Source organism: Myotis lucifugus, unplaced genomic scaffold, assembly GCF_000147115.1.
Source record: "Myotis lucifugus unplaced genomic scaffold, Myoluc2.0 scaffold_66, whole genome shotgun sequence".
Classification (NCBI taxonomy): domain Eukaryota; kingdom Metazoa; phylum Chordata; class Mammalia; order Chiroptera; family Vespertilionidae; genus Myotis; species Myotis lucifugus.
Window position 1 is genome coordinate 5,246,611 of NW_005871114.1, and position 25,509 is coordinate 5,272,119.

The window sequence follows — 25,509 nt, forward strand, 5'->3', positions numbered from 1 at the left end:
TAAAAAGGAATTTTCTGTTGGTGATATTAATTAATTTGATATTTTTGCTACAGTATGGTGAAATATACCAACCGTTAAAAATTTTACTGGCCATGGCCAAGTAATTCAATTGGTTGGAGCATCGTCCCATTACACCACAGTTGCAAGTTTGATGGCTGGTCAGGGCACATACAAGAAATGAATGCATAAGTAAGTGGAATAACAAATCGATGTTTCTCTCTCACACAACCTTTTTCTCTCCCTCTCTCTCTCTCATCAATTTTTAAAAGTTTTTTTTTAATGCAACTCAGTGAACCAATATTTTCCCAATGATGTATGCATAATGTTACAAAACACATATGGGTAAAAGATCTACTCAAAAGTATAAGATTAACCAATTACTTTTAAAATATATATATTTTTTTATTGATTTCAGAGAAAAAGGGAGAGAAGTAGAAACATCAATGATGAGATAGAATCATTGATTGGCTCCCTCCTGCACACCCCCTACTGGGGTGGGGGGATCTAGCCCACAACCCACGCATGTGCCCCTGGCCGGAATCGAACTTGGGACCCTTTAGTCTGCAGGCCGATGCTCTATCCACTGAGCCAAACCGGCTAGGGCTAACCAATTACTTTTAAAGTAAGGTAATTTACACATTCATTAGTAGAATGTTAGATTCTACATTGAAAACAAATTTAACAGGCTTTCTCTTTTTGAATTTTGATATGCTATCAGATAAAAGAATACCCACAATTATTTGAAAAGACTGTCAAAATACTACTAACTTTTCCAAGTACCTATCTCTGTGAGGCTAAACTTTCTTCAAATACCTCAACCCAAGGAACGTGTTGCAAGAGACTGAATGCCCGAGGAAATATAAGAATCCAGCTACCTACACCTAGTTCTAAAAGAGATTTGTTAAAATGTCAAACAATGTAATTTTTCTTACTAACTTTTTGTTTAGGAAATAGTTATTTTTCATTAAAAATGTTACATATGGGAACATCTAATGGATTTATTATTTAAATTAATTAATAAATCCTTTCACATTACAGAAAATATGATAGATAAAAGCCCTTTGGAGATCTTCAATTTTTTAGAGTGCAGAGAGATCCTCAGACCAAAAAATGTGAAAACTACTGCCCTATGCTCTCTAAAGTTTAAAAAATTTAGAACTTTGGAAACAGAATTATAATTAAATTCAATTAAAATATATATGTACACTGAGTTAAAAATGACTGCATGGTACATTTACAAAAGGTTTCAGAATTAACTTTAGTAAGATAGAAACTAACATTTTAGCACATCTAATACCATAATGATTTTAATAAAAATGAGGCATTTCTGCACAGTACTTTACAAAGATGTAACAAAATCTTCATTTATCCTCATGGAATTTTTAATAAATGACATATAACGAGATCCTTTTCTTAACAATGAAACCCTAAGTCCAAGAGTCACAAATATTGTTTAGTCCCAGGAACCCTTTCTGTGAATATCTTCTTCACTCCAATTCCTATAAAATCAACAAGTTACTAATAGTGCAGGGAATTAGAATTGGTAGTTGATATTCCCTGAATCTTTGATAGTACACATTTTAGAAAAGTGCATGATTCTTCCTATTATGATATAATAGAAATCAAGATCAAGTGGAACAGCATTGAATCTGCATGACATTCTTGTTTCTATTGCTATGCTTTCAAGCTCACAAATCTTTTCTTATGCAGCATCCAATCTGCTATCAATTGCATCCAGTGTGTTTTTATAGTCTTGCATCACTGTTAACAACAGGGATACATTCTGAGAAATGTATCCTTAGGCAATTTTGGTGCTGTGCAAACATCAAGTGCCCTTACACAAACCTAGCTGGTATAGCCTACTACACACATAGGCTATACCAGCCGTGGGCAAACTACGGCCCGCGGGCCGGATCCGGCCCGTTTGAAATGAATAAAACTAAAAAAAAAAATAAAAAAGACCGTACCCTTTTATGTAATGATGTTTACTTTGAATTTATATTAGTTCACACAAACACTCCATCCATGCTTTTGTTCCGGCCCTCCGGTCCAGTTTAAGAACCCATTGTGGCCCTCGAGTCAAAAAGTTTGCCCACCCCTGGGCTATACAGTAGAGCCCATTGCTCTAGACTACAAATTTGTACAGCATTTTATTGTAGGCAGTTGTATCACTATGGTATTTGTGTACCTAAACATAGAAAGGGTACAGTAAAAATACAGTGTAAAAGATAAAAAATGGTACACCTGTATAGGACACCTACCATGAATTGGAAGTTGCTCTGAGTGAGTCAGTGAATGAGTGGTGAGTGCATATGAAGGCTTAGGGAATTGCTATACACTGCTGTAGACTTTATGAGAACTGTCCCACAAGCCCTCCTCTGCCTGCTTCCTTCTGACAGGGTCAGAAATAAAACATTGAAGCTGTTGATGCTGCTCCATGAAGAGAGATGTGGGCTGGATTGACTGGAAACATGAAGGAGAAACTGGCTGGATAAAGCTTAGATCACTATAATAGTGACTGTCAGGAGGGAGTAAAAGGATCAGTAGGAGTAAGAAATTAAAATGGAGAGGTAAAGGAACACAGGGGATTGTAATGGCAATGTGGTTTTGCCTACTGCATGTTGGAGTAGTGGGCAGATTAAGGAACTTTGTGGTATTCATTTAAAAAGAGAGTGTTTAACATGGAGTGGGTGTAGAACTGAAGAGTCAATATTTTGATTTGGAAATTTGTTTTTGAGTCCATGGACCTATTTGGCATAATGGGCTCTCTCTGACATTGAACTGATGGAACTATTTGTAATTATATTTTTCATCTCACAAAGTTCAATTTAGGTTGTTCTCGTACCTTCCATTTTGCTCATTATATTCATACTGCCTTCTTGAACAAATGGAGTGCATTTTAATGTTCTTGTCTACTAATTATATTATATGGGCCATTTCAGAACCTGTTTCTATTGACTGACTTTTCTCCTGGTTACTGGAAATATTACATGCCTGGTAATTTTTTCATGGATGTTAAACATCATAATTATGTTGTCAGGTGCTAGATTTTCTTCCTTTAAATTTTTTTCCCCTGGAATGTAGGTAAGTTGCTTGAAATCAATTTGATCCTTTTAAGGCTTGCTTTTAAACTTTGTTAAGGTGGGTCCAATTTAGCCTTTTGTCAAGGGCTAATTTGGTCCCACTACTCAGGCAATATACTTTTAAGGACCATACTTGGTGCTCAATATGGTAGAAGGCGTTTGACTCAGCTTTTTGGGCACACAAACTATTCCTGGCCCTGTGTAAGCTCTGGAAATTATTCCACATACTCCTTTCTATGACATTCCCGCCCCCCCCCCCCATCTCAAACATATATTCTCATATATGTTTGAATGTGAATTTGAACGCAGTATGCTAGAATCCATATGCCCAGATGAATGCTCAGTCCTTGTGGGGACCTCTGGAGCTTTATTTATGCAGCTACTTCCTGTTGGGTACGTTGCCTTGCAAAGTCTCACCATCTTGTCCTCCCTTCACTCTGAACTCTGACTCTTCAACTTGGCAAAGGCACTAAGCTCTTCGTTTCCCCTCTTTCATAAAACATTATTCTGTGCTGCCTGTTGTTCAACATCTGAAAACCACTGTTTAATTTTGTGTGGTTTTCTGGTTCAAGTAGGAGGATAAATCTGGTCCCCGTCTTTCTATTATGGCTGGAAGCAAAATATGCATCACATTTTTGTAATTTTCACATCAAAGGGAACCTTACTTTTCTCATTTCTAAAGTCAGTATCTCTTTTCCTTGCCAATATTTTAAGTATTATTATTTTTTAAGTGTTTATATCCTTTATAACCTCATAGTGGATCTGGGGGCACTTCCATTCTAATTCACATTCAAACAGCTATTAAACTGATTTTCCCAAGACACTGCTTTTAGCTGTTAAGACTACTTTTCCTAAAACATTGCTTTTATCTACTCCTTTGCTCAAAAAAGACATGATATTTTCTCATCACTCATGGATTCCAAAGCTAAAACAGGCCAAGGGGACTAAATATAAGCAATTTAATTTATAAATAAAATGATGCAAAGCCCAAGAATCTAAGGATATGAATAAGACCTAGGAAGTGGGTGATGAAAACAATTCTGGATATAAAAATATATAAACAAATGTACAGTTTAATCTACATATATAAAAGCCTAAGCAACCTGAACCAGAATGACTGAAATGACCATAACGACCAGTCACTATGATGCGCACTGACCACCAGGGGGCAGATGCTCAATGCAGAAGCTTCCCCCTGGTGGTCAGTGCACTCCCACAGCCAACCTCCCACAGTCAGCCAACCTCCCTGGTCCTTCCCCCGTGGCCGGCAAACATCCCGTGGGCCCCACCCCCGTCTGTTTCCCTGGCCAGCAGGTGGCAGGCAGCAGACTCCAGCTGGCAGGCAGCAGGTGGCAGGCCCCAGCTGGCCTGGCCCCAATTGGGAATGGGCGAGATGGCCCCAATAGGCCCTGATCACTGGCCAGGCCTAGGGACCCCACCTGTGCACGAATTTTGTGCACCAAGCCTCTAGTAAATTATAAAAAACACACTTTTATAACCATTACCCAATAAAAAAAAGAGCCCTGCCAATATCCTAGAAGATCCCATATGTTTCTTCCCAGTGATAATTACTTTCCTTTCCCTAAGAGGTAGTCACTTTATTAACTTTCATGGCAATTTTCTTACTTTTCCTTATACCTTTATCATCTAAAGTATGCATCTTTTGCCTATTTTTGAACTACATTAAAAAAGGGAATCTTGCCGTAACCGGTTTGGCTCAGTGGATAGAACGTCGGCCTGTGGACTGAAGGGTCCCAGGTTTGATTCCGGTCAAGGGCATGTGCCTTGGTTGCGGGCACATCCCCAGTGGGGGGTGTGCAGGAGGCAGCTGATCGGTGTGTCTCTCTCATCGATGTTTCTGGCTCTCTATCTCTCTCCCTTCCTCTCTGTAAAAAATCAATAAAATATATTTTTTAAAAAAAAGGGAATCTTATGTAAAAGGATTCATTAATATTGTACTATCCATCTGTACTGTTCATTCTTATTGTAGTATAATAATCTAGTTAACATTAGTCTACTGATAATGAACACTGAGCAGTTAAAGACTACTATAAATAATGCTATAATACTAGTAAATGTTCTTGAAGATGTGCCTTGGTATATGTCTATGAATTTTTCTAGGGTATATATCTAGGATGGTTTTGCTGGGTCACTGGGATGGGAATCTTCAATTTTACCAGATCTAGCCAAACTATTTTCAAAGAAAGAGGGTATCAAACTTATGCTCATACTTTGCTGGTAGACATGTAAAATGGTACAGTTACTTTGGAAGACGGTTTGGCAGTTTCTTAAAAAAGAATTGACCCAGTAATTCCATTCCTAGATAACAATCTGCTCAAAAGAAATGAAAGCACACATCCACAAAAGGACTTATAAGTGCAAGTTCATAGTATTACTTGTAACAGCCAAAAGCTGGTAACAATCCAGCTGTCTATCAACTGCGGAATGAATAAAGAAATGGTGGTATGTCCATACAATGGAGTACTATTCAACCATTAAAAAGGAAGCATTTATACACAGACAATATATGGAATAACGCTGATATCCAATTGTTCCATCACACCTGAGTAAGTTATTAAGGAAATTTCCAAATGGTTCTGAAGTAGCTATTTTCACACACAAACTGAAGTATTGATACATATTATAACATGAATGAACTGCATATCTACTTATTTACAAAAATCCCACCAAAATATATTAAGGGGCTTGGTGGGCAGGGCTCTGGTACTTCCGTTGCTTCAAGCCATTATTTCCTGATTGGCCACATATATTATTTCTGTCCCATGAATATACTGCAAAATTCTCCAATTTCAGTCCTTCTAGTCTGTTTCTCCATACTCCCATAGAGACTTCAATTGCTTTACATTTTCAATTACCATCTCTCAAATTTACTTTTCATGTAACTTCAGCATAGAATTTTTACATGGATGTTATAGGGATACTTATAAATAATACTATTTCTAGAACAGCATTAATGAATTAGTCTTTTAGGAACCTTAGTTTTACTTAAAACTCTTGTTTAAAAAAGTTACCCATTAAAGTATAAATTTCTTAATGCTTATAACAAACATATTCAACATTATTTTTTAAAACTTGACATATCCTGTAAGTCCATAAACCAAGTGTCTTCTACTTACCTCAAGTGGCATGAGTCTAATTAGGGTTGCAAAGCACTGCGTAGCCATGAATCTTACACTGTCTGTCTGATCGCTCATTCTTCCCAACACAGGCACAACTAAAAGGACAATATATGGAACAATACCAACATCCAGTTGTTCCATTACACCTGAGTAAGTTATTAAGGAAATTTCCAAATGATTCTTAAATGTTTTTGCAAACAAACGGATACACCAAGATTGTAACTTCTAAGACAGTTCCTCATTTTCTCATCTGTGTTTCGAGGGACTAGACCAGTGATGGTGAACCTTTTGAGCTCGGCATGTCAGCATTTTGAAAAACCCTAACTTAACTCTGGTGCCGTGTCACATATAGAAATTTTTTGATATTTGCAACCATAGTAAAACAAAGACTTATATTTTTGATATTTATTTTATATATTTAAATGCCATTTAACAAAGAAAAATCAACCAAGAAAATGAGTTCCCGTGTCACCTGACATGCGTGTCATAGGTTCGCCATCACTGGACTAGACTGTCCCTCAAGGTCTATGATTCACTTATAACAGCATTTGCACACTGTTGCTCTTTGTAAACATTATGTAATTTTCTCATGATTAAGAATATAAAATCATGTTTCCATCTGAGGTTGGCTGGAGGAAGTTTTACTAATAAGATTTTTTCATTCCTATACTAGCAAGTTTCTAGACTTCCAATTCCAAAATAAAGTGAGTTACATTATAAGCAGGGAGCACAATGCTCAATGATTAATTCTAAACTTCCCATCAAGATCTTGACAATCATAGATTGGACATAACAGGCCCAGTAAATTTAGTTCCCCTGCAATATTCAGCATTTCTGAACCTGACTTTCCACTGATTTGATCTTCATTCATCTTTCTTGCTCTTAGAAATATCAGGTACTTCAAATTAAATAATGTCAGTAGATGCCATATCCTTTTAGCAAAGAGCTTTGCCTGTACATTCCCAGTAATTTAGAACATGTAGTCATATTCTACCCAAGTAATGAACTAACTCTGGCAACAAAATGTTTTATAATATAAGAAGTACCTTATTAATATCTGATTAATATTAATGAAGTATTAATTATAAACCAAATATATAGTTCATAAAGTACATAAAATTATTTTTGCCTATTGAAAAGATTTCCTAAAATAGCAATTCTGCAAACTTTCTGTGTAAAAATTTTCACAATAAAATGTAAATATATTTTTAATGTATTTATACTATAATAAAAAATTCTTCAAAATAGAATGTAAAAAGGTAGTTTTCTTTTTGGAACAAATTTACTTGAATAAATCAATTTTACTTTAGTCATCCTTAAATAAAATAAATATAATTGCTGAACATTTTGTAAAAATAAAAAAGGATACAGGCAAGTGCTTCAATTGCACCCTCTTGCTTGATATTGTCATCAATTGCTCCCAGCCATGGAAGAACTTTCTCCAAAAAAATATTCATTGTTTCCATGGTAGCGATTTTGCTCATGATTCCTACACAACGAGCAGCCATGTGTCTCACTGCAGTGCTGGGGTACTGAAGGCACATATAGAGATGAGGCAAATGCTGTACCAACTAAAAAAAAGTTTAAAACAATAAGAATACTCATTAGGAAATGTACTGTTTAAAATATAACTATAATAGTCCATATTCAAAGGTTCTCAAATGCCAAAGTGACTCTAAATCCAAGAATATCTCAAACCATTACTGTCAAAATATCCTCAATAAGAAACTAATGTAAATCCAAACTAAGGCATAACTCTTTTAGAAAGAAAAGGTGCAGAACTTCCCTGCTCAATATCTTCTTTTAGTTATTAGGGAGCATACAATTATTTCAAAAATTAACAGGGGAGTCCTGGCTCAGTTGGTTGGGTTTCATCCCGTGCACCAAAAAGTTGCTGGTTCGATTCCAGGTCAGGGCACATGCCCAAGTTGCAGGCTCAATTCTCAGTGGTTGTGCAGGAGGCAGCCGATTGATGTTCCACTATCACATCAATGTTTCTCTTTCTCCCTCTCCCTTCCTCTCTCTCAAAATATAAAGAAAAAATGTATATTTAAAAAAAAATTTAATAGGGGAACTCATCAAAAAGTATTGGCAAGATTCTCCTACTGAGGCTGGGAAAATGACACCACACATCACCAACCCCCTCCAAATCTTGTAGCATTAGCTTAGGTTTAAGCACATACTTTTTATTCACTGGGTTGAGTGATCCTGATTTTGTTCTAGGCACCATACTTTGATAAGTGCATTTTCCACTTTAACTTCCTGGCAGACCATAGTGTTATGACCACATCAGCAAAAGATATGCCATTATTAAATGCATGCCGCACTGAACGCCAGGATTGATGTTGGTGAAAGCCAGATACCTGCTCAACAGACTAGCCTTTAATTTCAGGTGAATGCATATTGTTGAACGTGGAGGGTAACAGCATATGGATGGATTCTTTACTAATGATAAATCAGTGAAATTTAACAAATAAAAGAACATACTTTATTACTATATAAAAGGAAAAAGTTCATTCTTTTTTTAAAAAAATATATTTCTTTATTAGTTTCAGAGAGGAAGGGAGAAGGAGAGAGAGATAGAAACATCAATGATGAGAATCATTGATCAGCTGCCTCCAGCATGCCCCCCACTGGGGACCGAGCCCGCAACCCCGGCATGTGCCCTTGGCCGGAATCGAACCTGGGACCCTTCAGTCTGCAGGCCGACGCTCTATCCACTGAGCCAAGCCGGCCAGAGCGAAAAAGTTCATTCTTGTCTACTCTCTCCTAGATTCTCCCTTTTCCATTAGCTGTAAGTAGAGAATTGGAGTTAGCACCCTGTAAGTTGCAGAGAGCTTCCTATTGCAGCTTTGTGGAAAAAAATACTTTCTTCTATGGAAAAGTCAGGTAATTAACTCTATTTTCCTCCTCCCTCTGTCCCAATATTTTATAAGAAATTTTTTAATAGTCAAAAAACTCAAATTAGTGTTCTGTCTTTGCCACTAATTTCATCTTGTCCAGGTAACTTCCTTCTACCTTTACACTTATCTTGAGAAAAAGTTTTATTACCTGTGCTCTTCCTTTCTTAAAGCTATATTATTAAGGTGGTAAAAATGAATAGGCTGCAGTTTTCTTTCCTGTTTATATCCAACTTCTGTGTCATCAGAGATCTGTCCCTACTGCCCTGTATTCAAAGGTCCCCGAGTAGGTTTCCTATCATTCATGCACTCAACTCTGCCTCAAATCCCAGAAGAATTGTACTGTCAATAAGGAATCTAGACACACCATATAAAAGAATATGCAATTACTAGGGATGGCATCAAATTGCATTTTTCCAGCCATAAGACTTTTATATAAAGCCACTTGTTTTAATAGAAGAAAACTACACTTGCATTAGTTAATTACCAAAGGATGAAGCTCAGAATCCATCGATGCTGCTGCCGTTTCAAAAACTTGCAGAGAATTCACCAATTCTTGAGCAGGGCCATCTCCGTTTTCCAGGAGAGACTTTCCATCTATTAAAATACATTGATTTCAGTGCATATCACCTTGTAAATAATTTTTCAAAATCTAGAGCCCACATAAAATTTTAATATCTCCCCAGCTACCATGGGAAAGCGATTTTGCCTTTTTAGTGTGAAATTAAATGCCATGCCTTAATTTAAGTGCTAAGATACACTTAAAGCAACTAAAAAAAGTTTAACATAATGACTGACCCATTTCAAATATCTTTCTAAACATGTAATAGAAAAAAAAGCAAAAAATATACAAAATGAAAATAAATTAAAATAAATGCTTCTACCAACCTTCCATTTGAAAACAGCAAGTCTGAGATAAACAGGTATAGGTGTTTTTATTTTATAAGAATATATGTAATAAATATACACTGACATTAGTCAAAATTCCAACTCAGATAAATATGTACACACCAAAATTATTTATGTCGATAGTATTCCTCAATGGACCAACCATAGCATCCCAGAGATGTGGCAATTTCACGGCCATTTCACCACCAAAATGCTTCACTATAGTTGTCAAGGCAAATTCAGCTCCTCTCCGTTGTACCAGGTAAGGTTTCTGGGCCTACAATTAAATGTTAGTTTTAAACAGAACTTCACAAAAAAGTATAATGCATTTGAAATTTCATTAAGAGAACATAAAAGTAACCACCTAAGAATTCAGTGTTACCATTAACCAATTATTGGATATATTTATAACTATAAATACATATATTTTAAATATATTTCTTTATTCACTTCAGAGAGGAAGGGAGAAGGAGAGAGAGATAGAAACATCAACGATGAGAGAGAATCACTGATCAGCTGCCTCCTGCACGCCCCCTACTGGGGATCGAGACCTCAACCCAGGCATGTGCCCTTGGCCAGAATCGAACCTGGGACCCTTCAGTCCACAGGCTGACGCTCTATCCACTGACCCAGCCGGCTAGGGCTAAATATTTTTTAATAATTAAATTTACAGTGGCATAAAATCCAAACTAGATGTCTTCCATCCAAAGCAAAATACTTTTTTGGGTTGGGGATAAGGAATAGAATATGTGCTGTTTTCAGAGATAGTCCTAAAAGATCTACTTTTCTTCTCCCTACCCCAAAGAAACTTATCTGCTAAAGAGAAGATTAGAAGACAGAATGATCTGTCCTTATTAATATTTGTTTAAGGGATAGAATAAAAGCATCTATTTAATGTAACCACAGGTAACTTCTCACCTAGCAATAATTTTATTATAATTAAATACAAAAAACTGTTGCCCCAGAAAGATACATGTTTTACAAGTTATTTTTTTACACTGAGATCAGAGAGGAAGGGAAAGGGAGAGATAGAAACATCAATGATGTAAGAGAATCACTCATCAGCTGCCTCCTGCACACCCCCTACTAGGGATTGAGCTAGCAACTCAGGAATATGCCCTGACCAGAAATTGAACCCTGAACTCCTGGTTCATAGGTCAACACTCAACCACTGAGCCATGCAAGCTGGGCACAAGTTATTTTTAAGTGGAAGAACTATACACACTATAGAGGTATAAGCATAAAAATCATAGTAAATTTTTTACTACAATTATTATTGGAAGAATATAATAAGCTTCGTTCATAGAATATTTTATTTTAATCTTGAGGATATGTTTCTCATTAATGAGAGGGAAACATCAACATGACAGAGGAACACTGATTAGTTGCCTCCCATACACACCGTGACCAGGGATTGAACCCTCAACCTGGGTATGTGGCCTAACTGGGAATCGAACCCAAGACCCTTCAGTGCACGGGACAACACACTGGCCAAGACAGAATATTTCAAAAGAAACAGACAATAAGCTAAGATTTTTATTTTAAAACTTAATATGCCTATATTTTATAGAAATATATTAAACACATGTCTTTTAGTATTGATAGATTATTGCTGAATTTGGGTAAGTTCCTGTTTTGCAACCAAAAGAGCTCTAGAGCATTCATTTCATTAATAATGTGACTGTAAGATTTTCAATAACCACTTTTATCATCTTTAACCCTTTGCAGTCCAATTTTATTTTTGGAATTTAAACAGTCTGGTCCAAATTAATTGACGGGATTGAATGTTGAACCGGTTTGTGGTGTCTCAGCCTCGACGCTGGACCTGCTCCTAGCACCTGGTCTGTCAAGTCAGCCTCTACGTTGGACCGAAAAGGGTTAAAAAATATTATACTGCAGAACAAGTAGACCAATGAAGAAGAATAGAAAACCCAAACAAATCTTCATATAGTGTATATGAAGCATGATATATAACAGAGGGTACCATTTTGAATCAGGGAGGAAAGGATTCAAGAGTGGTATAACTGGCTATTCATTCGGGAGAATAAATTTAGATCCCTCCCTCACTTCACACATATAATAAATTCCAGGGTGACTAAAAGTCAGATAGGTGACAATTATTTCACACTTACCAATTTATCCTCTGAGTATCAACAATAATTCCTGTCACTGATAGGACTGAGAAAAGTTAGCTTTCACTGTTATTTAACAACTCTACAGTCACTGCTATAGGAGCTGAATTAGTTTACATTTGTGAAGATGTATGTACCAAGAAAGTATCTCGCTTAGGGAGATAAAGTTAGGCAGGTAAAAATTTGATGCATGAGAATTTGAAGAAATTTGCAGTTTTTCTGAATCATGTTGCTGGCGTACTCCAAATGGTTATTAATCCCAGTTCTTTTGCTTAAAAATATAAAAATACAATCCTGGAAGGTGAGATGACAATTGACAATTTCGCTATCAATCTGAAAGATATTCATTTAGAAACCAGAGTATTGAAAGAAAAAAGAATTTACCTCATCAAGTTCTATAAGGATATTTCCACTATTTCCTGGAGGAAGATCTGCTATTTGAGCTTTTACTGCTTTGGGGGTAGGACCTCGTCTACTTGTGATTGCAAAAGCAGCTTTCTGATGCCTATAGAGTGTAATTATACCTCTGTGCTTGGTGACAGTATGGTGCATTCCATCTTTTTCGGAGCTGGATACTAATAAGAAAAAAAAAGTTACATAATCCTTTAAGCATAATATAGGTGACCAAATGCATCCTGCTAAAAAAATAAAACATATTTTAAAACTATGTCTTTGAAGCCTCCAATCTTTATAGGCCAAGTACATTTTCTTAAGACAATGAAGTGGCAACAAAATTCTCAGTAATTTAGAACATTAATTTAAATGTTTTGATATCTGTATAGGTTCATACTTAATAAAATCAAGGTTGTAGGATCATGTTAATAACTACCATATGCAAGAATAACTGGCCTTCAAGGTAAAGAATATTAATTTTTTTAAATGATTCTTTCTAGGCATAAAAACAAACTTTAAAAACATATTGCAAGCAAGTTCTCTCTATAAGAAATATCCAGAGTTAGGTCAGAAACATTGACCCTGCAAAATACTGTGCCTCACATAACACTGGGGTTGGGATGGCAATTGGAATTATCCTATCACATTTTTATAATGTTGACATTCAAAATGTCCACCACATTCCTCTTCCAGTTCAGATTTCTTTTCAAGACCTATATTGTGCCAAAGTTATAAATTTATTACCTTTGCTTTCCCAAAATCTTATCAAAAGGAATAAGTAAATCACATAGGACTAAGGCATGTGAAAAAACACTGGTCCTTGAGACTAGCCTAGAGAGAGCAGTTCTTGTTTTCCATATAGATTCTCCAGATGAAAACAGAAAAGTTGGCTAGTAATTATTTGCTAAAGGTAATAGAGCTCATTTATTTCATAAGATGTACAAAATTAGAGAAATCAGACTTTAATAGGAAGAACTTTCATTTAACATTTGATACCATAAAAGTTCACAATAAATTCTAACCCCAGTTCACAATAAATTCTATATTGATGATGTTGAAAGAGAAGGGTTAACACCTAGATTTCAGTCATCTTATATTAAATATCAGACCTTTTATGAATAGCTGATTTGAGTTTAAAGGGTTGTGATTTTATTAGCAGTATGTGCAAATTCTCTCAAAATGGAAAAAAGCACTAACATAAAATGGAATTTGTGCTTAAATTATAAGTAAATGAAAACACATTTAAATGGTTAATTATTTCTCTACCCCAAATGACAGTTTAGATATATACCTTTAGAATTTTCCTGGCCACTTTGTGTTGGCACTGGACATGTGACACAAGGAGTTAGATAGGGGTCCACACAAAGTGAACTACAAAGGTTTTTTATAATTTTTGAATTGGGACAGGGTGTCCTCGTTGTGCACTGCTGAAGTAGTTTGGCTATAGACTGAGCCGCATAGTTTTGCACTAGTGTATTCTCTTCCTTTTTAATTGTCTCCATTAAAGGTTTTATGATAGGATTTAATTTCTCCGGAAGCTGCTGCAAGCTCACAACTGCACATGCAGCAAAAGTATGCACTCTCAACTGCAACACTTGCCACTCTTGGTTGGTCTCTGTAATTGTCATTTGGACCTGCTGTCGTTTACTATCTAACTGCTGTGACACTTGAAGATTTAATTCAAAAGATGACGTGACTTCATTAAAAACAGTAGTAACCTATTGAAAAAGAGAAATTAAAATAATTAATGATATCAACCCCAAAACAGTCCATAAAATTCTAAAGGGCTGACAGCAAGCTGTCTGTTTCAATTTGAAGTTTCACATTATCTAGTATTATTTTAGTATTCAATAGATTAAATAAATGTCTAAAAAGTTCCAACTACATTTTATTTTAACATTAGCATTATATTCTTTAAGAAAGACACAGTATCTTGAAAAGAATCGAACAGTGACTATCTGGTTTATAGGTCGATGGTCTCCCTTCTGGTGAAAATAACCAAATAATGGGGGTGTATGTGGGGGGTGTAGACAATACATTAATTCTTTAATTACCAAGAACTGCCTAAAGCTATATACCTGTGGCATCAGACCCCATTAAAAGACTGCTCAGTACATCTTTTTTAACAACATCATCCTATCTAATAAAGAGGGAATATGCTAATTGACCCTCACGCCATCACAAAGATGGTGGCGCCCACAACTAATGAGGAAATATGCTAATTGACTGTCCTGCCCTTAAAGATGTCAGCACCCACACCCAATAAGGAGGGAAATATGCTACTTTGCCTGTCATGCCCTCAAAAGATGGCGGCGCCCACAGCCAATAGGGAGGGAAATATCCTTAATTGCCTCCCCACGCCCCTCAAAAGATGGCAGTCCCCAAAAGCCCCACAAATTCCAGCAGGGCGAAGGGCAGTTGTTGCAATCACCCATCGGGAAGCGCAGTTAAGGAGGCCAGGCCAGCAGGGGGGGCAGTGCGGGCGACCAAGCCAGCAGAGGAGGGCAGTTTGGGGTTACTGGGCCGGCAGGGAAAGGGCAGTCGGGGCTGACTGGGCCGGCAAGGAAAGGCAGTTGGGGGTGATCAAGCCTGCAGAGGAGGGCAGTTGAGGGCTACTGGGCCAGCAGGGGAGCAGTTAGGCGTCAATCAGCCTGGCAGGGGAGTGGTTAGGGGGTGATCAGGCTGGCAGGCAGAAGCAGTTAGGGGCAATCAGGCAGGCAGGCAGGCTAGCGGTTGGGAGCCAGCAGTCCCGGATTGTGAGAGGGATGTCCGACTGCTGGTTTAGGCCCAATCTCACAGGGATCGGGCCTAAACCAGCAGTCGGATATTCCCCAAGGGGTCCCAGGTTAAAGAGGGTGCAGGCTGGGCTGAGGGACACCCCCGCTCCGGTGTACGAATTTGTGCACCAGGCCTCTACTTGAAATATAATTCACATGTCCAGCTGGCACGTGGCTCAGTGGTTGAGCATCGATCTATGAACCAGGAGGTCACAGTTTGATTCCCAGTCAGAGCACATGCCCGGGTTGCAGGCTCGGTCCCCTGTGTGGGGCAAGAGAATCAATGATTCTCTCTCATCATTGATGTTTTTATCTCTCTCTCCTTCTCCCTTCCTCTCTGAAATCAATAAAAATATATTTAAAAATATATACATAAAATTCACAAAAATACACCCATTTAAAGTATACAATCCAATGGTTTTGATTATAGTCATAGAGTTGTGTAATCATTGCCACAATTTTAGAACATTTTCATCATCCCCAAAATAAAACTCATACCTATTAGCAATCATTCCTCTTTTCCTCCCAGCCCTATGCAACCACTTATCCACTTTCTATCTTTACAGATTTACCCATTCTGGACATTTCATATGAATGGACTAATACAATATGTAACCTATAGTGACTAGTTTCTTTCATTTAGCATAACGCTTTCACAATTCACCAATGTAATAGCATGTATGAGTACTTCATTCCCTTTTTGTGTCAAATAATATCCCACTAAATGGATATACCACCTTGTATTTATCCATTCATTAGTTTATGAACATTTGGGTTGTTTCCACCTTTTAGCTATTATGAACAATATTGCTATGAACATTTATATACATGTTTTTGTGTGAGCATTTTTAATTACCATCTAAAGACTGAGTGATGGCTTACATAAAAAGAAATTAGTCTTCTTGTTTGATAGGTAACTGCAATCATAAAGAGATTCCATAAATAGATCCAGCCTGATTAATATTGGTCAGAAAAGCCTGCAACACTAAAGAACCTAACTTATTTTTAATGGAGAACCTAATTTTTCAGACTTAGAAATGATCAATTCCACTAAGGACAAAACCGATAATGCTGGCTTCTTATTATGAAAAACAAAGTAGGCACACATATAGATCTTCTTTTATCATTATAAAATACCAAAGACTTTAAATTGAGCTATATCTGCTTGACCTTGTCAGTCTGCTCACTGCAAAGGAACATGATCACATACCACTGTCTATTTTATTTATTCAAGTTCTGCATAAAATTTATTTGAAACAGGATTTCACTGCTAAAAGTTTTAAAACACTGTCTTAAATAACTAGGTTTCTGTCTAGGCAACTAAGGGAAAGCTTTCCAATTACCCCAAATTCACTCATTCATTCATTTAACAAATATTTATTGAGTAATACTAAAAGATGTTTTCATACATCCAAAAAAAATGCAGACTCTAATGTTGGAGATAGATATGTAAGTAAACAACTAAGGCAATGTAACATATAACCAAGGTAAGTTCAAGTTGCTGTGGGAGCACATCGGTTTGCTTGACTCTTCTTAGGTGACAGGATAGTGGAGGCTTGCCAGGAGGTTAATACCTGTGCTGAATTTCTTAAGAATGGGTACATCAGGAGTTGTAGGGACATCTTTGAAAATAGTGTGTTAGGGAGTGAAAAGCTGGATGTTGTTTAAGGAACTGAAAACAGTTTATCATGGCCTGAGCACAGGGTACAGATGGAGGAATATCAAGAAATGAAATTGGGATAAGCATAGAGGATTGAGAGTAGAAAATTCCTGGCAAAAGAAACAGGAGCTCAGGCAGAGTGAGAATGAGTGACACACAGAAAGTGAGTGTGGTGTATTTTTCTGCAAGAGGAAAACTGAGTTGAAGTGGAAGGCTCTGGCTAAGTAGCTCAATTGGTTAGAGCAGTGATTCCCAAAGTGGGCGCTGCAGCGATCCAGGGGGGCGGTGATGGCCACAGGTGCATTTGTTTTAACTTTTTTTGGATTACCTTTCTATTCTGAGTTCAATAAATAGTTTCATAATTTCAAACTTCAATGTTTCTAATTTACACCTTTCTTTACTATATTTTACGAAAAAGGTAGAAACATTAATACATATATCTTTCTGTTTAATTGCTATTAAAATTTAAAAAAAATTAATTTCCAGGGGGCGCTGAGTAATATTTTTTCTGGAAAGGGGGCGGTAGGCCAAATAAGTTTGGGAACCACTGGGTTAGAGTGTAGTCCTGATATGCCAAGATTTCGGATTCGATACTCAGTCAGGGCACGTACAAAAATCAACCAATGAATGCATAAATAAGTGGAACAATGAATCAATGTTTTTCTCTTTCTCTCTCATCAATAAATAAAAAAATAAATTGTTTAAGTGGAGGAAGTCTGAGAAATAAGGAGGAAAGAGATGAGCAATTTAAAGAAGGTACTAAAAGTAAGAAAAGAAAACTCAAATTGAGGAAGAAGAAAATAATGTTTCAGGGGAGGGATGCATTCAGAGTGGCACTTAGAGGATTTTACTAGTCTGGCATAGCATACAGAATGAAATGAAACAGAGACTTGCCTGGAGGCTTAGAGGTGAATCAGGTTCTAGTAATAAAGGCTTTTGACTAAGTTGGAGCAATGGAAACAAAGGATAAGCATATGAAATTTTTTGTAAGGAAATGTTAACAAAATTTGTGAGTGTGAATAAAAATGGCACTTTTTTGCTTCTAGTATTTATAATAAAACTTGGTAATAAAAAAATGAAATACTGATACATATGAGTGAATGTTTAAAACATCATGCTGAAAAAAATATTTATATCAATCAGTACCGAGTCTATGATTCCAATTGTATGAAATTCTAGAATGGGCGAAAGTAATCTATGGTGGCAAAAAAATCAAAACAATGGCTACGTGAAGGCAGGAAAAGGAAGGGATTAACTCAGAACTGGTGATAGGGAACTGGGTTTCCTAGGTATAGGCATCTGTTAAAATTCATCAAATGGTCCATTTAGATTTGTGTATTTCACAGTATATAAATTTTAACTCAAAAAAGCAAACAATCAAATATTGAATTTTAGTTAATGACATACATGCTGAAATGTATTTATATCTGCAACTTAAAAATGCATAATAAGATGGACTGATGACTAGATAAAGGGATAGTTAGTTGCATACGCATGTGATAAAGAAAAATTACTAAAATGTTAACTTTAGAACCTAGTTGGTGTGTATATGAAATGTTCATTGTGTAATTTTATCAAGTTTTATGTTTGAATATTTTCATTATAAGTTGGGAGGGGGAAGGAAAAATACTCATGAACTTACAGAAGCAGTTTTTTCCTATACTCTGCCAGTCTTAAGCAAGACACAGAAACAACAAAAAATGTAATAGCTTTTCTAATAATGGTGCATTGGTTTGCCAGAATCTGAACTTTAAAAAAAAAAAATCCTTCCCCATCCCCTTATTTTAAGAAAAGTCAATACAATGAAATAACCTTTCCAAAGGATAGAAATGACAGGATATCGAGCCACAGAAAGATTCAACAAATCATTGTTTTATTTCATGCTCAATCTAAAATTAAGAAAGTTACTTCTTTACTCACCAGATCATTAGCTTGATCTATTGTAAAAACATTGTTGTTTACTCTATTACCAACTTCAATATGTGCATCAGCTAAAGATGAAATAAGCTGTTTACACTCATTCTGCATTCGTGTGAATGGGACGGCAATTTCATCATAATATAAGTGTTCTGAAAGGATATCAAGTAAACGTGGCTGCACAGTTAGCGTAACAGCTTTACACTCCTAAAATATAACAGACAACAAATATTCAGAGCAAATAAACATAATTCTAAAGATGCATAAATTTTCGCCTGCAAACTACCAAGTTCTAAATTCCTCATTTTCAATTTATGTTATCTCCTAAACAACAGTTAGTTGCACAGAGAAAAGGTATCACACCCAAACTACTCTAAATTTTTAATATGAATGAAAAGAACATGCACATGGAACTATTAAAGTTCCATTACATTTGCCAACTAATTACTGTTACTTTACTCTGAATTTATTCTAAGTTTACATCTATATAGCACAGATTTAAAAATACATAACTGTAAAAAGAAATCAGTCAGATAAGAACACTTAGCATGCACAAAAAATGTTATTTAAAAACTCATTATTAGATATCTTAACAGTCGAACCCATAGCTTCACATGCCATACTGTAGAAATGGGTATATAATTTAAAAGCTACTTACCTGCCCCCAAATTTAACTAACCCTTCCCACTCTGTCTGGTTGTTGCCTGCCCCAACCAGAAGGGGAATGGCCTCAGTGGTAAGACATGAGGGGTTCTGTGGGATCTGGGTGATCAGCCTGGGCTTCACAGAGTAAATCCAGAGAAGCTCTGTGAGGGTCCAGAAACCGAACTGTGAACACTTGCTGCTGAGTCTGAGAGGCACAAAAACACAGCATCACTGCCTCTCCAGCACATTGAGTCCTGCCTAAAAACAGATGAGCCTTGCTTTTTCCAGAAGCAAAACTGGGGTCTCAGTTGCAATAAAGCATGGCTCAATTACTTTTGGGCACAGATCTGACAAAATGCTAAGAGGCAGTAATAAGCAACTCTCACAGCAAGTGCAGACAGTTAAATTTCCAGAATTCCAGTCAACGGAATAAACAAAGCCAGCAGGAAGTTTCTTTAATTTACAGAAGCAATTCTTACACAAAGTCATACATCTTACTAGAAGTTAAAGGGGCTACATGGTATGGATTATTTGGAAACAAAGATTTTTGGCTTAAATGTGGAGATAATTCTTTGTGTGACCAAAAATTCTGCCCTTGCTAGACTACTCATACAAATGGATCTCTAGTACTCAAAGCCTCTTATCTTTGGTAGTTTTCAGTGATATGTGAGAGAGATATAGAGGAATAAATGACCAATAATTTCTAAACTGCTTCCATACATACACATGTTTTATTAGGAGGGACATTTCTTTTTTTTTATATATATATATATATATATATATATATATATATATATATATATATTTAAATATATTTTATTGATTTTTTACAGAGAGGAAGAGAGAGGGATAGAGAGTTAGAAACACTGATCAGCTGCCTCTTGCACATTCCCCACTGGGGATGTGCCCACAACCAAGGTACATGCCCTTGACCGGAATCGAACCTGTGACCCTTGAGTCCGCAGGCCAATGCTCTATCCACTGAGCCAAACCGGTTAGGGCTAAAATATATTTTTAATGATTTCAGAGAGGAAGGAGAGGGAGAGAAAGATAGAAACATCAGTGATGAGAGAGAATCACATTGCCCCACACCACAGGGATCAAGCCCACAACCCAGGCATGTGTCCTGACCTGGAATCGAACCCTGACCTCCTGGTTCACAGGTTGATGCTCAACCACTGAGCCATGCCATCTGAGAGGAGGGATATTTCTTAACAGATAGTAGATTAAGAGTAAATGTTAAGTACAGGCATAACTAGTAGTCTCAGGTATAAGACTAGGAATTCTAAGAAAAAAGTCCAGGGTTAAAGGCAAATGAGAGACCAACAATGTTTCAATATAATCTGGAATACTTTTCTGTAACTGTTGGATTTTTATACAGAGAAAATTTTCACTTTTCTGTTTATAAAATATAATGAAAATAATCCTAACAGCTATTGAAAATTTACTTAATGTAACTTAATTTCTTTTTGAGCAAAATCTTACCTTTTGTAAAGCAGCCCATTCACAGATTACCAAAGCAACACTAATTCTCTGTAAGGCAGATTTGGAGTTCAAATGGAAGAGTAGTAACTGGCCAAGAGATTCAGCTGGTTTAATTTCTTGGGTTACTACATTTACACCTGGATCACAAATACAGCAACAAAGTGCTCCTAACAACCTAAAAGGGAGAAAAAAGAAGTTACTATACAAGTTACTTGAGGTAAAGTTTCCCCTATTGAAGCTAACTTTTACCAAGAAGACATAACTCCAATCTTACCTTCACAAAAATATATAAATCCTATTTAAAACTTCAAAAAAATTAAGTTTTCTTACATGTTATTTTTTTTTTCCTTTGTAAATAGTGTGATGGAGGAAGGATTAACAGACACATTAGAGGAATCTTTGGGTTAAATGACTTTTGAATTTATGTATACTCACTTGGCTGCCATCATTCTGGCCCGCATAACCACAAAATCCCTGGTTGCAGGGTCTTCCATAATGGTGTCTGCACCTGCAATGTACTCCTGAAGTACTTCTTTACTCTGGCTTTGGCCTTGGCGTATCTTACCACCTGTTTTTTCCTAGAGGGAATGAAAAAAACCAAAAACCATAAAACAATAAAGAGTAATCATTAAAGTTTAATAGCAACATCAAAAATATTTTCATTTGTTATAATCTCAGTAAAATACAGTTCTTTTCACAAAATTTTAATGGATAAAAATTACTATGCACTTCGTTAAGATCCTAATAAAATAATTTCCCATTAAGCTAAATTAATAAAATCACACTTATAATAAAACAATACAGATTTCCTATGTGGTTACCATATTAATTATTATGAGCTAAACATGCAAATATAGTATGTCCCTTTCACTTACCTTGGCTCTAGCTTTTACTTCCAGCAACATATTTAAATCAATAGGTAAATGTGAAGGGTTGCATCATTAAGCAAAGCCAAGCACCCATCCATGGACAAGCAGCTGCTACCACATACTGAACTGAAGCCTTGCTCAACAATTCCATCCAAACCTCAAGAGTGAAGGGGGAACATGAAAGTGAAATTTTTCTAGTAAGGGCTAATAAATCCTAATACTTATTGTTAGGGAAAACGAATTGGAAAAAAAAAATTATCAGAAACAGTATAAATTAATTTTAAAATTCAATATAGAGGCCTATTTTTAAAATACTGGGATGTTTGGGTTTTTTTGGTAGGTTTGTACATTTAAAATGTAATAAAAAAGAAAGTTAAAAAATTTTTCAGTATTTTATGAAAGTCATTTAAAATAAAGTATACCCTAAAAATAATGAGTTGTCAAAATCTCAATAAGTCAGTGAAATCCTTTGCATATATCAAAGTTCCATACTAATACAGTCCCACATTCAACTCACTTCGAGATATAAGAATTCATGATAAATATCCTCTAACTTTTGAGATCATAATATCCTAGTATAAATTAAGAACAGTATAAGTCTTGATTCATGAGCTTACTTATTCATAAGATTCCTTACTTGGTGACTAACATTACATGGGAACGACCAGGATGAAATAACAGTGGTAGAAATAACACCACTGTTAACAATGAGCCAATAATTCAAGATTAATTTAATGGGCTTTAAAGGTACAATAGTGCAATTCCCCCCTCCCATAAATGTTATTAAATATATCACATGGTCCTTCTTTAAACATTCCAACACATATAACCAATCTTGCTAAGTAAGGGAGGAAAGTACTAAACTATGACAATCAGACTCTACAGATCACCAATAAATCCCCAAAAGATACTTTGCAGATCAATAAGCATCCTGATAAATAGCAAAATGAGTGATAGAGAAAAGCAGTCTTTCCTTCATTTTATTTTCTATATTGAGGCTATCAGAAAAATACTTAACTTAAAATACCTGCACAGAAGGTCACATAAGAAAGAGAAGCATGGCCAGTCAGACTTAACTATTATATTGCATAAGAAGCCTATTTCCTTGTCTCACCTTGCAGATCTCCAGACTTTTCAAATCTCTTAGGTGATTTCTAATTTCTTAAAAACCTCTAACCAACAACAGTATAGCAATTATGAAAGAATTTTAAAACTATCAAGTTACTAGGAAAAGGAGTACAGATATATTCACTGGGTACCTTGTGAATGAGGTCCAGAATTTCCTGGCTGCTTTCTAAAACACAAAATTGAAAAATGTGTCGCAGCATATCAGGCAGAATAGGTATAAGCCAAGATGAAGAGTTCTGAAAACAAAAACAGAATCAAAGCTTTAGCACATAACTCATGGGTATTAGCTTATCTGAAGAGTTATAAATAAGTCAAATAATCTCAAGTATTACCATAAAAAGACTATTTAGCTTTATCAAAAAGGTTCAACTAGTGATAAATTCTGACAATATTTTAGAACACCACCACCACATTTACTATTCCAGTAGTCTGGAGAAACTGAATAGCATATAATTGCTAGGAAACTGGAGAAGTCTGACTATGATTAACAACACTAAATTTTGCTTCAAAATGTTGAAATCATCCTCCACATGGAAGGAAGCTCTAACCAGCAACATCTCCTTGGTTACATTATTTATCACTGCTTTGTCAGGGAAATTTGAAAGATGATCAGATTTCTGCTGCTGTGCTGGATGATCAGAATTCAAATTCTGCCGCTGTGCTCACCAATAATCCAAGTAAAGAATTATAAGATGATACCAATCTTGAAAACTCTACTTTGAGTTCGCTATAAAATTAAGGCAGAGGTTCTTAAACTATTTTGGTTCAGGAGCCCTTTGAAAATCTGATGAAAACTATGCACACTCTTTCTTTGAAAAATCAGCTATATACATATTTAGGTGTAACATTTTGCTCCCAATTTCAGAGGGTTCAGTGATTCCCTTATGCCCAGATTTAGCACCTCAACCTAAGGAATTTTTCAACAATTCAAAAGCTCACCCAAAGTAAGCAATCAAATAGTGCTCAACCAAACACCTATTGTGTGCCCAGGATTCTCAGAAAGGAATCTCACATGTCTATTGTCCAAATAAGTACAAGCTCACTGAATAAGACTGACCAACCGAAAAATTCTAGTAACTAATTCACAGTATTTATCACCACACTCCACCATAATTTTATTTATTTATTTATATATTTTTATTTATTTCAGAGAGGAAGGGAGAGGGAGAGAGAGACAGAAACATCAATGATGACAGAGAATCATTGATTGGCTGCCTCCTGCACGCCCCCTACTGGGTATCGAGCCCTCAATCCAGGCATATGCCGTTGACTGGAATCGAACCTGTGACCCTTCAGTCCGCAGGTTGATGCTCTATCCACTGAGCCAAGCCAGCTAGGGCCCACCATAATTTTTTAAAGCAAACATATGTTGTTTGGAAGAGTATGAAGAGAAATTTGAAAATTTAAACTGAAATTTCAGGAAGCTAGAAGTTCTAGGGATAATGCATAACTTAGCATGTATAATTTTCTAGCCAATGGAAAACTAATTAATAACAAAGATAGGACCAGGATTATATGTTCTCAAAGTAGTTTGAAAGATGTTTAAAACAGACGACAAAATCATCAGCTAGGGTAGCCTACTTACTGATATGCTATGCCTTAACTACTTTTCATTGAAAGGGAAAGAGAAACTGAGAAGCTCTTTTTCTCATCAGACAGAATTAGGGACAATCTCAACAGAATTAGGAAAGCTATAACAGCAGCAAGCAAATAATTTAATATTACTCTTCTATAATCTCTTCTCTCTTATGATTTCTTCCCCATCATATTTACCACCCTCAACCCCATTGGAAATCCAAACAGTTGCTTATAGATCCCAAAGCTGTATCTATAGAGGAATATTGTTTCTCCTATATTTATAAACAATAAATGTGATATAAACTGTAGTAGTCTTCTCAGGCTACACGCTTAATTACTATAGTAAATTCTACTTTATACTTATTAAAAATAACGAGGGGGGAGGAAAGGATAAATAGGTAGAGAAGGGGGAGTGGGGGTGGAGAGTGGCAGAATTTAGAGTAGAGAAACTATTCTGTATGATACAATGACGATATGTCATTATATATTTGTTAAAACCCATAGAATGAATGTACAATATCAAGACTGAAACCTAATGTAAACTATAGACTTTGACTGATAATGATGTGTTAATGTTGCCTCACTGATTATAATAAATGTACCGCTCTGGTGTGGGATGTTGATGGTGGGGAGGAGGTATATGCTGTGAACATAAAACTGCTCTAAAAAGTAAACTTAATAAATAAAATAAAGAGAAAAATAAAATTTAAAGAAGAGAAAACAAAACCAAAAAATCCAACCAAATAAAAAAATACCATCCCAGAATACATAGATCAATATCATCACAGGAATTAGCATTTAAAAAAATGTAGATTCTCCTAAGTGAAATGAGCCAGTCGGAGAAAGATAAATATCACATGATCTCACTCATGTGGTATATAATGAACACAATAAACCAGGGGGGGGGGGGGGGC

General features: G+C 36.1%; 1 protein-coding gene across 1 annotated transcript in view; it reads right to left on the minus strand.

The window, feature by feature from the left end:
• The window catches only part of BTAF1 (B-TFIID TATA-box binding protein associated factor 1), a 105,940-nt gene that overhangs the window by 19,367 nt on the left and 61,064 nt on the right, over window positions 1-25,509 (minus strand). The window contains 12 exon segments of the mRNA XM_023754837.1: window positions 6,221-6,369; window positions 7,593-7,794; window positions 9,611-9,720; window positions 10,135-10,288; window positions 12,528-12,718; window positions 13,828-14,254; window positions 18,894-19,097; window positions 21,021-21,195; window positions 21,456-21,598; window positions 21,896-21,952; window positions 21,954-22,046; window positions 23,149-23,253. Coding sequence (XP_023610605.1) covers window positions 6,221-6,369; window positions 7,593-7,794; window positions 9,611-9,720; window positions 10,135-10,288; window positions 12,528-12,718; window positions 13,828-14,254; window positions 18,894-19,097; window positions 21,021-21,195; window positions 21,456-21,598; window positions 21,896-21,952; window positions 21,954-22,046; window positions 23,149-23,253 — 2,010 coding nt within the window.